Genomic DNA, 13,974 nt, shown 5'->3' with positions numbered 1-13,974 from the left:
AACAATCCAATCATGAAATGGGCCAAAGACATGAAGAGAAATCTCACAGAGGAAGACATAGACATGGCCAACAAGCACATGAGAAAATGCTCTGCATCACTTGCCATCAGGGAAATACAAACCAAAACCACGATGAGATACCACCTCACACCAGTGAGAATGGGAAAAATTAACAAGGCAGGAAACCACAAATGTTGGAGAGGATGCGGAGAAAAGGGAACCCTCTTACACTGTTGGTGGGAATGTGAACTGGTGCAGCCACTCTGGAAAACTGTGTGGAGGTTCCTCAAAGAGTTAAAAATAGACCTGCCCTACGACGCAGCAATTGCACTGTTGGAGATTTACCCCAAAGATTCAGATGCAATGAAACGCCGGGACACCTGCACCCCGATGTTTCTAGCAGCAATGTCCACAATAGCCAAACTGTGGAAGGAGCCTCGGTGTCCATGGAAAGATGAATGGATAAAGAAGATGTGGTCTATGTATACAATGGAATATTACTCAGCCATTAGAAACGACAAATACCCACCATTTGCTTCAACGTGGATGGAACTGGAGGGTATTATGCTGAGTGAAGTAAGTCAATCGGAGAAGGACAAACATTATATGGTCTCATTCATGTGGGGAATATAAATAATAGTGAAAGGGAGTATAAGGGAAGGGAGAAGAAATGTGTGGGAAATATCAGAAAGGGAGACAGAACATAAAGACTCCTAACTCTGGGAAACGAACTAGGGGTGGTAGAAGGGGAGGAGAGTGGGGGGTGGGGGTGAATGGGTGACGGGCACTGAGGGGGGCACTTGATGGGATGAGCACTGGGTGTTATTCTGTATGTTGGTAAATTGAACACCAATAAAAAATAAATTTATTATAAAAAAATAAAATTCTGTTGTGTGTGTATATTTTTACAAAAATTAAAATACTACTAGGTAAATCAAAGTAAACATTTCCATTGGGACTAGTTTGGTCAACAGCCTGATATAAAAGGTGCTTAATTCAAATGCAATCATGACTCTTTACTAGCCCCAAAACACAACTTTTGGGACAAATGGATGTAAAATTGTGGGCCACCTGGCATTCCTCTTTCTTTGAGAATGATCTGGTGTGTATGTATATTGATTTGAATGGGAGGTTTTGTTATTATCATTGGGAAAGTGATAAAGAATTTTAAGACTGAAGGAAAATTTTGTGAGTACTTCATTTTCTTTAGAGGAATCTAAAGCTCCAAATGATGAAAGAACTTCCAAAAATCACTTGATAAGCTAGTGGTAAAGTCTGAGAAATGCCTGTTTCAAGAAAAAGATAACTATTTTTTGGTTTTGTTGTGTTTGCCTGCACATATTTTGTTAAGGAAAAAAAATAAGTTAAAAGCTTGACTAAAGAGTAGTTTATCAAACATAAAAAAGCCAACAGCTATTAGGCTACACTTCAGACATCCTATCTGCCAATTTAGAAGATTCCTTTGAAGAAGTACACTGGACAGCAGTTTTCTTAAAAGACTTAACTTGGCCTATAAATCATTACCTTGTTCAAGCCTTAAGGCCTCATAAGTTATTCTTTACCACTTGTAAGTTTAGGAGTGTGTGTTTTCTTTCTCAGTCACTGCATCATTTGGGGCTTTTGACTACTACTGCTACCTCAGGTTCTAGAATAAGTGAAATTAATTTTTTCTCATAAATGAGGGTGATTTTATCTTTTGGTTCCATGAGATTTCAGATTATTTAAACAAATGCATAATCACTATGATTTGCCATTTTCATAGTTTTCTTATTACAAAAGCAAACATTAATTGAGGGGAATTTAGAAAATCTGGACAAGCAACAAGAAGAAAATAAGAATCACAAGGGATCCCACCTCCCAGAAATAATCATTGTTGACATTCAGGTGTACTTTTAGCTCAATCCTCTTCCTACATGCATTTTTTTAAAAAAACAAAAAAACATGCTGTAGTATTGTTTTTTTTTTTTTTTTTGTAGTGTTGGTTTTTAATGTTTTTTGAATTTAATATATTATGGCTCCATTTATTTTACTGTGACCATAAAATACCATTGAATTACATAACTATATTTCAATATAAAACAACAATATCCTTTCTTAAACATTTATTTGCTTTTTGTTTTTTGTTGGAAAGTTGGTCCCGGCAGCAAAACCTCACCCAATAACCCAGTCAGCACCAGCGCTCCCCTTCCAGTTGTTGCACAGTAGCTCCTACTGCTCCTCTACTTGGCCCTGACCATACAGAAGCTAGCCCCTAGCCCAACACTATTTTCTATCATTTTCCATTTCACACGTGTAACCATTACCTCCCTGATAAGATAAATTAAACCATGCCACGGTTTTCTTCATCTTCATCTCATTCCTTTTTCTCCCTCCCCTTTTTTCTTTCCTTTTTGTTTTCTTTTTAAAAATCTTTATAGCACAGAACAGCAAATAGTAGCATTGGATAAATTCAGAATGAGTTACAGGGAGGGAGAAGGAGAGAAAGGATTTGGGATTAATTATTCCATTCCTTTAGGTTTTAATGTCATCAGTTTTTAAAAAAGATTTTATTTCTTCATTCCAGAAGGCTGAGAGAGAGGGAGGCAGAGGGAAAGGCTGGGTCCCCATGGAGCAGGGAGCTTGCTGTGGGATTCGATTCTGGGACCCGGGGATCATGACCTGAGCCAAAGGCAGATGCTCAACCCATCGAGCCACTCAGATGCCCCTAATGTCATCATTTTAAAGTAAGATAAGATTAAACCCTGATGTGATTTCTATCTCTAAAAGTGGAAATTAAGCAGCTCCAAACTTTCCCAGCAGAATGCACACCAAATTCAGTCACTGCCTCTAGAGAGAGAGGAGGAGGAGGAGGACCAGACTGAAGACACAGGCAAGCACCCGAACTTTATCCCAGCACAAGTAGAGAACAAATGGGAACACTAGTCTGTCCTATCAGCTCACGGGCCTGCCTTGGAGGAAGAGTGGTCCCAGCTCCAAGCAGGGGCTCCCCACAGTAGAGACACAGAAGAGGAAGTAGAGGCCCGTGAGGGGCCAGCATCTGGAGTCCAGGGCTGCTCCGTGCAGCGGGACAGGCAGGTGGGACGCTGTCAGTCTCTTTCGGCCTTAGAGCAGGTCTTGAGGAGAAGAAAGCCGATGGCCAGCGGCCCCTGGGATGTGAGGGTATGAGCTGACCGGGGATCACTAGCAGGTGCCGCACTGTTCCAATAGGTCATTTGGTTTCTGAATTCCAAACATTTTCCTCGGAATCCAGCACCCAGAATCTTGGATACATTACAGCAAGCCTTCACCTGGGAGGCACGTCTTCTCGGAATGGGTGCTAATGATCATCTGCATTAGCCCACGGGCTCAGCCTTCGCTTTTCCCAGCCTGCGGGTCCAAGCTTCTCCAGGTTGGCTGCGGGGGATTTGCTCCCGCCAGCTGGTTCTACAGCCAGGGCCCGCAAGGTGCCTGCGTTTCTAGGCTTCCAACCTTAATTGACTCTTTCCAGGTGACAACACTTCGTTGCCAGGTCTCTCAGCACATATTTAAACTGATGCTCTTTATTTGCATTTAAGGTTGCTGCGGACTAACAGGAACACCTGAAGTTTGAGCTGTGTGCCTCCCCTGATGGCCTGCAGCTGTGCTAGAGGGTGGACTACGGATTTTAATCTGGCTAAAGCCTCTCCTCCCTTAGTATAAAGCTCTCCACTCTGGCATTGCCCAGTAAATGCTTCTGACTGTTCTTTCTAATCACATATTTTTATAAAAAGGACGAAGAGCCTAGCAATCATCTCTTACTTTGCAAATGAGGGAAGAGAAACCACAAGAAATAGATGATTCGCCCAATGTCAGGCAGTTGTCAAATTTCATTTCTAAGATGTCATTCACTGTGAGATACAGTATAAATTTGAAAAGTCTTCTTAAAAAGGCCAAAACACATTAAATAGATGCATCCTCATCTCTGAAGTAATAAAAAATATTGAACTTGGGGCACCTAGGTGGCTCAGTCTGTTAAGCATCTGATTCTTAATTTTGGCTCAAGTCATAACCTCAGTCATGAGATGGAGTTCCACATCTGGCTCTGTGCTCAGTGTGGAGCCTGCTTAGGCTTCTCTCATTCCCTCTCCTTCTGCCTGCCACCCCCCGCCCCCATACGTATATACTACAGAGCCAAGGAAATAAAATGTTTAGCTTCAGGACTGAGAATACAAGCCAAGTTTCCTGACTTCTAGGTCCAGAATATTTCTTCTAGATCAGTCTGCAATGCATTTTTTTCCTCCTTCATAAGATAGAAGCATCTTATATTCTAAAGTAATAAGTTTATTATTAACAATATAGATGCTTATATAGAACTTCACTAAGCAATACTAATATTAATTGTTATGCAGTGTTTTATCAAGAATTTGAGAGTTTTTTGACCACCACAATGAGAGAGTATTGATTTTATTTTATAAACAAATAAATTATAATATCGATCAATATGACCATATCTATATATGTGGCTTAGTCAAGGTCACTTACAAATAACAAGGTCTGATTTCAGGAAATCAACTTAGTTTTCCTGTCAGTGGAGAGCCTAAAGTAACACAAGTCTCAGTTTCAAGTTTTTTTGAAAGTTTGAAAAGTCCATGTGTTTTAAAAGCATTGATTATGACCTTTGGATAGGATATTTCATTTAATAATGAGTGTAATATGATCAAGCAACTTCTAAAATTTTACCTGAATAGGACATTAGGAGAAATACAGATATACTCAAATATTTATGTTATTTTTCCTAATGTACCATCATGGAGGCTTAATACCAAGCTAAAATATAGGCCATTGTATTATACACAGATTTTTTAAAGGTAATTCAGCCAAATGGAATTATATATAGAAGAAATATTACTTATTTTTTAAGAGTAAAAAATAAATGATGCTATCAACAAGTAATGAATAAACTGGAGAGGATGTAGAAAAGAGAGATAGGACAAGAGTTTTGAGAACATATTTATTAATATAGACAATTATGAGACTCAATCTAAGAGAGTAGAGATATGGAAGAGGAGAAAAGAGTTGATAGCATGGATAGAGGGATGAGAAGTGCAGATCAAAGAAGACAATACCAATGACTGGGGAAGAAAAAGTAAGAATAGAGCTACAGATGCATTCCAGGTGTCTTGTCAGATGCCTGGCTGGTTGGTGGGACCATACCCCTACGGAAGGCAATCTGGAGGACCTGCATTGTGAACAAATTCCATGTTGAATGTCGGCAAAACACCCAGGATGTGATCTGCACAGACATTCAAATATATGAATCTGGGGCCCAGGAGAAAAGTCTGGACTGGGGAGGCAGATTTGAGAGTTGTTAACATAAGAAAGAGAAGAAGGCTAAGGTCAGATCTTAGAGAAGTGAAGAGTTTAATATTTAAGGAGTAAACAGAGAAAGTGAAACCCCAAAAACAATTGAGAATGCTAACAAGGCTGAAAGGGGAACAAGGAGAAAGAGGACTCTCAAAACCAAAGAAAGGAGTGGCATGGTATTCTACGCAAAAGAGAAAATAAGTAAGAGGATGGCAATGAGGCAATGAGGATGTGGCAATTAGGGCATCACTCATCATTGTTCCAGCAGTTTCAGTGGTATATTGGAGGCAGTAGCCTGACTTCAGAGGTGTTCCCAAGTGAATGGAAGCGAGGAATGTGAAAGGAGAGAGAGGGAAGGAAAGTGAAGGGGAGTGTGTGTGTGTGTGTGTGTGTGTGTGTGTGTGTTTGACAGAGAGGCAGAGACAGCTGAGGCTGGCCTGTGGAATCATTTTATAATAAAAAGATAGAGATAGGATAATAAAAGGTGGACATGAACTATGAAGTTAGAGGATTTTCTTAGATGGGAAAATCTGAAGCCTATTTGCTAGAACAGAGAGGGAGTCAGAAATACTGGCGGGAAAGGAAATACTGGTACAACAGTGAGGAAGGTCTGAGTTTTGGAAGAGGTAGAAGGGGATGGGCCTCAGAGCACAGGTGGGAAACTAAAAGGTGTCACATCAGAATTGAGGATAGAGCCTAGGGTCATGTTGTAGGATGAAGGGACACATCCAATTCTGGTATCAAGTGAGAACCTACCCAGGTTCTGGTTTTTAAAAATATTGCCAGGAGGAGCCCATTTCAGAAGCAGCCTACTCTAGAAGATCTCGGGGTGCAGTAAGAATGAATAAATATTGCAGGGAATGGAGGGCAAGAGATGGGAGAGCCAGCAAGGGGGAAAATGAGATGGGGAGCTGGGAGCAGCTGTGTGACAATGACAGGAGGGGAGAAATGAGGGAAGTGGCATGGGGACCAGAGAAAGAATTTCCCTAAATGAGAAGGTGGGACAGCCAGCAGTCAGCCTGCTGTGTTAGTTTCCTGTCACTTACATCAATAAGGTATATATTTCCTCCATGGAAATGAGAGGCCTGCATTCTCACATTGGACTACATATCCTGATGATAACGAAGGCAAGGAGAAGACTCACAGCTCCCACTTCCTCCACCACATGTCTCCACCTGGTGTGGAGCTACCCACAGGGACCCTTCCCAGACTAGCTTTGACTCTCCCTTTCACTGGCTTGTTGTGGAATCACTCTGCCTAGAAATCCCACAGCCTCCTTTCCACTAAGAGGAACATATCGCTGCTGCCAGTTATTTAAGTTATCTGCAATCAGGGAACAAAGTTTTATAATACAAAAAGAAGCTTTATGGAAAGGATAGACAGGGCTTCTTTTTTTCTACTCTTTCAACCGGAAAAAGAACTAGGATATTGTTACAAGAAACCAGTTCCAGTGAATAAACAAGCTGTGTTTTGACATTACTTTATTAATGCATTTAGAATGACAAAAAGTTATTTCATGCAGGAAATTAATATGCTTATTTGCTTAATGGACTGAATATAACCAGTTGGTCTGACTAAATGATATTTACTTAATTTTATTGCCCCACTCCCATTTATACCTTGGAAATCTTAACCTGACTATACCCAGAAAGAATAAAGGAACATGAGTGCCAACATTTTTACTCCCATAAAAGATAAGGATTTTTTTAAACATACAATTGATATCTTTCATTGAAAAGAAGTTTTAGATTTCTTTGTTAGCCTAACATTTGGTAAAGCACTCATTTGGTCAGTAAGTATTTACTGAGCATGTACTGTGTGAAAGATGGAGCATATTTTTAAGTCATGAGTGGGACACAAAATTTAATTAGACACATCGCATTCTCAAGGTATTTAAGTCCATTAGGAGAGTTGAGGTATATACATAAATAATTATTAACAATGTAAAACGTAACACATTCCAAACAAAGTGTAAATTATCCTGAGATTTCAGGAGAGGAACAGAGTAGAATGGATGTACATGTTTAGCTTCCCAAGACTGGCCTGAAAGAACAACAGAGTAGGGGGTTACCGAAGAGTTACAAATTTAGTAGAACCTGGGAAATCCGCCTGCTCTATTTCCCAACATACCTGTGCACAGATGTTTAGTGTACCTCAAGTTCATTCCACAATATGATAAAAGACTTAGTATGTAAGTCCTTCCTAGAGGTGGAAACCCATTGACTTAGATTTCATACAGAAGTATAAATAACTAGATTTTTCTCTAAGGACAGATTTCCATAGAAAGAAGAGGAAGAAGGAAAGCCAGATTTAGATGCTGTGAGGAGTGGTAGAGGCAATACAGAAAGGAAAGAGAGACACACGGTAAGGGAAGTAGGACTCCGGAAATGGTTTGTTTGACAGTATCGCCTAGGGCAGGCTTGGGGAAAATCAGAGAATTGAAAAGCTTGGACAGATCAACTTTACATGTTTGGATACTGTAATTATAGTTTTAGATAAAGGTGGATCTTAAGTATGCTTTTGTATTTATGTGTGTGTACACGTTATATAAACATGAGAAACACAACTGTGAATATACATGCACAGATATTTGTTCAGACTAAAATCTATTGGGAACATTCATTGTCTAAAATCCAGTCTTGCCGGCATGCCTGGGTGGCTCAGTGGTGGCCTTTGTCTCAAGTCGTGATCTTGGGGTCCTGGGATCAAGTCCCACATCAGCTTCCCCACAGGAGCCTGTTTCTCCCTCTGCCTATGTCTCTGCCTCTCTTTGTGTGTTTTTCATGAATAATTAAAAAAAAATAAAATAAAATCCAGTCTTGCCTTGGTGCTTCTGCAAAGAGAGCCAGAGTGAGAAGGTCTAGAGATGAGGGCCATCCAGGAAGCTCAAGTCCATTGCAAGCTTCCCTATCTCTGTTAGAGGCACCGGAGAAGACCTAGCTGAGGCTAAGTTTCCCTCTATGTGGCTCTTGGTGTTCTAAATCCAAACTATTTGGGATGCACTTTTCTTACTCTTTGCCCTCCACAACTCCTAGAATGCTTCACCTGCCATAATGTGGTCACACTGCTTGTCTCTCAGGGCCATCTAACTTCCCGTGTCATGATACCAGGGGCAAAGGTACTTACTGTTCCTCATTCTGTGTCACAAGTGCATTGAAGAGTGCCTCAGGCACCTTTGCTTTCCTGGAGCAAACCAAGCTCATTATTATTTTTTTTTCAAGCTCGTTATTTTCCTTCAAAACCCCCACCCTGCCTCCTCTAAGTCTCCATCTCAGCAGACTGTGTTTCAGTTCACTCCAAATCCAAGTTAGAAACCCAGCTGGCTAACCTCTCCCTGACCTCCAGTCCATCCAGTCACTAAATCCTGTTCACTCAACCCCAGAAATGGCTTCCAATCCATGCGTGCTTTCATTCTGACCTCCCTGCCTTAGTTCGGGGCTGCATTCTCTCTCACCCAGATGAGTACAAGACCTCACAGTTCAGCTCAGTCTCCTGTCCTCTGATTTATCCTTTGTGCTGCAACACAATTATTCCTCCTGCAAACCAGACATGACCATATGATGCTTGCTTTAGAAACTCCTCTGCTTTCTCCCAGCTGCCTGCCCTGCACATGAAGTTCAAGCTTTTTCACTTGATACATGAAGCATGTATAATTAGTCCTGACTGTCCCGCTGTACCACTCACCATCCTGCCACACTCGCCACAGGCTCCAATTAGACTTAACTTTTCCTAATGTCTTGAGATGCTTTGCCTTTTGGAATCCTCCTTTGGCCACATGTTCCTTCTGCTGGAAATACCCTTCCTCTTACTCTTGTCATGAGAAACTCCCACTTATTCTTAAAAGTCAGCTCAGTGTCACTTCTTCTGGAAAGCCTTCTTTTACTCTGAAATTAATTGCAACGTCTCTTGTGCTTCATCTACAGCTTTGTTAAAGTTCTTAATAATTCTCGTATATATCCATCTTCCTGATAGGCCATGGACTTCTCTTGGGCAGGAACTGTGTCTTAAGAACCACCCACTGGTAAGCAGTAAATAATCAATATATACTATGGAATGCATTGATTATAAGGAGAGCTCAGGGTCTAAGTGCCACTTTGCTAGATGAAACCTAAGTCTACTCTTATCTAGGAGACCTTCACAAGGGACAGATTGAGTAGGACAGGGGCAAAAGTGGTAGGTCACACACGTAGGCAAGGCCCCAGGAGCACTGCATGCTCAGAAGGAGACAAACTGTGTACTTTATTATCTGTAATTTACTTTTAAATGCTCAGTGAAGACCAGGATCAGCAAACCCCATGGGCCAAACCCAAGCTTTCATCTGTTTTTAGAAACAAGTTTTATCTAAATGTAGCCATGTTTGTTCACTTAAGTGTTGGCTGTGGCTGCTTTTGCCCTTCAAAGGCAGAGCCGAGTAATTGCAACAGAGATCAAATGACCAGCAAAGTATTTTGTGGCCCTTTATAGAAAGAGTTTGCTGACCCCTGATATAGAACATGTGGTATAAATGTGTATGTGAATTTCAATCTACAATCTAGGAATATTCTGTTGCTCTAATTGGAATTCCCATCTTGGAGTCAGTCAATATTTAATTAAATAAAAATATATCATAGACTTTTCTGCCCCTTTTTGAACAGAGGATAAAAATCCAGTGAGTTCTATAGTCTGTCCCCTTAGGAATGACAACATAGGCCTGATTCCTGAATGGTCCTGGGTTCAACTACTGATCTGGAGGTTTCCTACAGCTTTAGTCCAACTAGACAGTTAACTGAATCCTGATGCTAAAATATTGTTGCACTTGCTCATAATGAATCTTTCATGTCCTTTCACAAAAGGACAGCACAAAGACTTGACTGAGCACACAGAATAGGGTCATGACTCCTGTGTGTCTGCTTGCTAGAGGATGTCCTTATGTGTTGTAGAGATCAGTCTAGATCTTGTAACTTGGTGGGGAAAAGAGCACAGCACTCCCTTACCAGTAATTATGAGAGACTTTCCAATTTTCACCTAAAAAAGCTTTGCTCTTGACCTGATTGGCTGAGGTCAGTGCCCAGAAGCTTGTTATGAGGACAGTCACATTTGTCTCCATACATTCAGGAAGTAGTTCTCTCATGCATGTGTGGTTGATGAGCTCTGAAACAGAGCACCCACCTTGTACCAGATACATGCATGGCCTCCTACCCAGTCTTTACTCTGAGCCCAGGAAGTAGAAGCTAAATGAGCAAGAACATAGCTTGGAACATGGAAAATGGCAGGTTGAGCATATGCACACTTTGAAGAAACTTGAGAGGGTGCAAAATGGGGAGCAAAACCACAGATGGATGAGGGGGATTCGTGGCCTGGTACAAAAGGATCTGCAGAGCATGGCAACTGGGTGATTCAAATAGTGTGTCATGTTAATCTGTTCTAGTGTACACAATTCCTTTGATGGTGGTTGGGGCATACTATAAAAATATTATTTGGAAAAAAATACATTATTTGCAACATTCAATAAATAATTACTTTTAAAAATGGAAATACTTAAAAATCTCATATTCATGCTCATAAGCCCCAGAGCTATTTCAGAACTAGAAATGTGAAGACAAAAGTACTACTATTTATAGCCAAGGACTTGAAAATACACATCCCTCAGTTGATTCTTGACAGTGCAGGCCAAGATGGTCTTTGACGTAAAACAGAACACACAATTTCAAGCTCACAAATTAAGCAAGACAGTTACTTACAGTCTCTGAAATTTCCTTCCGAGGCTCTGGAGTGGATTCACCAAGTTCTTCCCCTGATGTCCCAAATCCAGGTTGAAGTGCCGGTGAACCCAAAACTTGAATGAGGTAGGAATCAAAATCCTCACACTTTTTTTTAAACAATTTTTGCTTCAAGGTGTCTTTTAAAAGAGAAGTAGAAAAGTAGGGGGGATAAAACGAACCACTGTTTAAAGAGATAGTCCATGCTTTCGTTAAAGTCACTTTCCCATCGCTTGAAGTTACCTGCTTGGTGAACTAAGTTTTCAAGCATTTGGGGATCATCCATAAGAGGCCATCTAAAATAATTCAGTTTAATTTAATAATGTACAACAGCCTATGAAGGCAAAAGAATCACTTAAATCCTGGCTATCCAAAGCATCGGTTAACTGAACTACTCTGTGGAAGGGGTAGGTCCCACCCATAAGGAGTAATAATAGGCAGTTACCTATGGTTTCAGAGATAGCAAAAGGCCAGCCAGTCCAAAAATATATCCCTCATTGGCTGGAATGAATAACTAATTCCCCTGGTTAAGATGATAAAGCTCTTTAATTATTAAATACAATGTCTCTGAAATGTGCAAAATTTCTGGTCATTTTAACACAGTAACAGCCCAGTGAAACTGACTATATCCACTAAGCCCACCAGTCATCCTGCAGTGTTAAGGGGAAAAAGGCTTAGAGAAAGGGAGAAATAGAAAGCAGGAAGGTTCTGAGCAGGGCACGCTACCCTTCAGGTGCACGCTGCCAGCGCCCAAACTAGGCCGGGAACAGCATGAGGCAAGGAAGGTTTGAGCTAGGACACACCACCCCCCACTCCCAGACGGATGGTCAAGGAATGATGGGGCCAAATGGAAGCCAAATGTAAGCAAACATGTGGAGCATACATTTTACCCACTTCACAAGCTCGCTGGATGTGGCCCCTGCCACCATGAGTTCTCAGCTGCCAAAGAATTGGAATGTACTTCACCATGAAGCACTAGCAACCATGTTACAATCACAGATGAGTCAGTGTCTTAGAATGCTTCCCTGGGAAGAAGCATCAGTTCATGTGACAGCGTCAAGTAGCAAAGGGAAACCCATCAGACTGGCACTGACTGTGTGATGAGTATTCACAATATGGTACTTTAAGATAGGCTCCTGATATCAACCTGTTTCCACTTCATTAGCTTCATATTTTGTAAGAGCAGAGAGTGGAGACTAGAACAGAGACTAGAATAAAATAATCCCTGCTGCTTGTGTTTCTCATCTCTTTAGATGGTCATAATTTTCTTTCATTTATCATGCACTTCTTAATTCACTTTGATTCCATAGTTCTTTTCTGCCTTGCTCTGGCTTCCTTCATCTCTTATGTAAGTTGGGTAATTTTTTTTAAACATTAACTAGTCTCAGCAATAACCCAGACCCTACCCTTTCTTTTCAACCATGTCCTCGACCATAGACAGCCCAGTTAATCACCTCCAAGGCCAATTCAGCACTTATTCCAAATGAATAAGGACAAGAGATTGTACTCTCTAAACAGGCTTAGTGCTAAATGTTTTTTGCCTTCCGAAGTTTATGTATTCAATTTAATGTTGGTATAAGCCTCATCAGCCTCTTCTTGATTTCCATTTTTTGGTCAGGATAATCCAGTGATGCAGTACTTGGAAGAACAAGATCAATTCCTTTCCCCTGGCACTGAGTCTTACCTTGCAGGGTAATGAAGTCATCAAACTGATAAACATGCTCACTATCTGGGTCAGTGGCAATTAGATTCATTTCTTTGTGGAACATTTCAAAGTTTGGATCATTTTTCTTCGCTACCCCAATCACAAATATTTCCACGTTGATGTCACTGGCTCTCTTCACCACTTCCGTCAGATTCTTTTCATCTCGGCTATCAGTCTGCCCATCAGTGATGACCAAGGCCACCTTCTTTACGCCGGGCCTTGCGGCTTCAAACATGTGGTTGGCTTCATGGAGAGCTGTGGCCGTGTAGGTGCCTTCCCCCAGATACTGCATGTTGTCCACAGCCAGCTTGAAGTCATCCTTGTTGGAGAACTGCGTCAAATGGGCCACCTTCTCCACCTTATGGCTATAGTTGATTATGCCTATGCGGGCTGTAGCAAGGTCCAGAGCAACCTGGTCAGACAGAGTCTTCACGAGACTTTTGATGATCTCAAAGTTCTCTAGCCCCACACTTTCTGAGCTGTCAATCACAAACATCAGTTCTAGAGGAGTCTCTTTGCATTTGGGCCCACAACCTAAAAGATGGATGTTGAGAGAGAAGCACTGCATGAATGCCAAGTCAGAACATCACTGATTAGTATGAGATTTGTAAGAGACAGGAGCAGCAGGGGCAGCGGGCCACCAGAGGCCTGGATTAGTACCTTCCTCTTCTGTGTTAACCCAGCAAATCGCTGTCCCTCTTCTGGCTTCTATATCTGACTTTTTAAAAGAGAATATATTGCAACACCACCACCACAACCCACCAAAACACTGTAGAGGATAAAATACCAAACACTGATGTGCCAATTTCTCAGATTTAAAAAAAAAAATTTTTTTAAAGGGTCAGCATCCCTGTGTACCCTCCTGACTATGTTCCTCTCTCTCTCTCCCTAAAAGATAACCCTCTTCTCAACTAGCTATTTATCCTTCCAGCATTTGTATTTCATCTGAATCCAACAGATAATCTTTTGGTCTTCAACCATATCCTTATGTGAAAATTGATATTTGCTCACTGGGTAAAGTGATGGATTGAAAATGTTTAATTGTAGGGGAAGGACTAGAGCCCGTAACTGTACACAAGAACAGCTGCCCCCAGCTACTCTAGCTTGTGTCCTTGGTCTTTCATAAAGATGACAAAGGTGGCTCCATGAGGCCAGGAGTCCATCCATATAATGAAACCTTTTAAGAGAATAGTCTCAGACTGCTGGCCA

General features: G+C 41.2%; 1 protein-coding gene and 1 long non-coding RNA gene across 4 annotated transcripts in view; one reads left to right on the top strand and one right to left on the bottom strand.

Annotated features, from left to right (window-relative positions):
- The window catches only part of COL28A1 (collagen type XXVIII alpha 1 chain), a 161,424-nt gene that overhangs the window by 7,021 nt on the left and 140,429 nt on the right, over positions 1-13,974 (bottom strand). For both annotated transcript variants that reach the window (XM_077856802.1, XM_077856804.1), the window contains 2 exons: positions 12,745-13,299; positions 11,043-11,200 (listed from right to left, as the gene is read on the bottom strand). In XM_077856802.1, the coding sequence (XP_077712928.1) occupies positions 11,043-11,200; positions 12,745-13,299 (713 nt within the window). The remainder of the gene's footprint in view (positions 1-11,042; positions 11,201-12,744; positions 13,300-13,974) is intronic.
- The window catches only part of LOC144288859 (uncharacterized), a 171,596-nt gene that overhangs the window by 32,322 nt on the left and 125,300 nt on the right, over positions 1-13,974 (top strand). The gene's annotated exons all lie outside the window — the stretch shown is intronic.

The sequence above is a fragment of the Canis aureus genome, chromosome 18 (assembly GCF_053574225.1).
Source record: "Canis aureus isolate CA01 chromosome 18, VMU_Caureus_v.1.0, whole genome shotgun sequence".
Lineage (NCBI taxonomy): Eukaryota > Metazoa > Chordata > Mammalia > Carnivora > Canidae > Canis > Canis aureus.
Note: the sequence above shows the minus strand (reverse complement) of the source record. Positions and strands in the feature narration are given on the sequence as shown.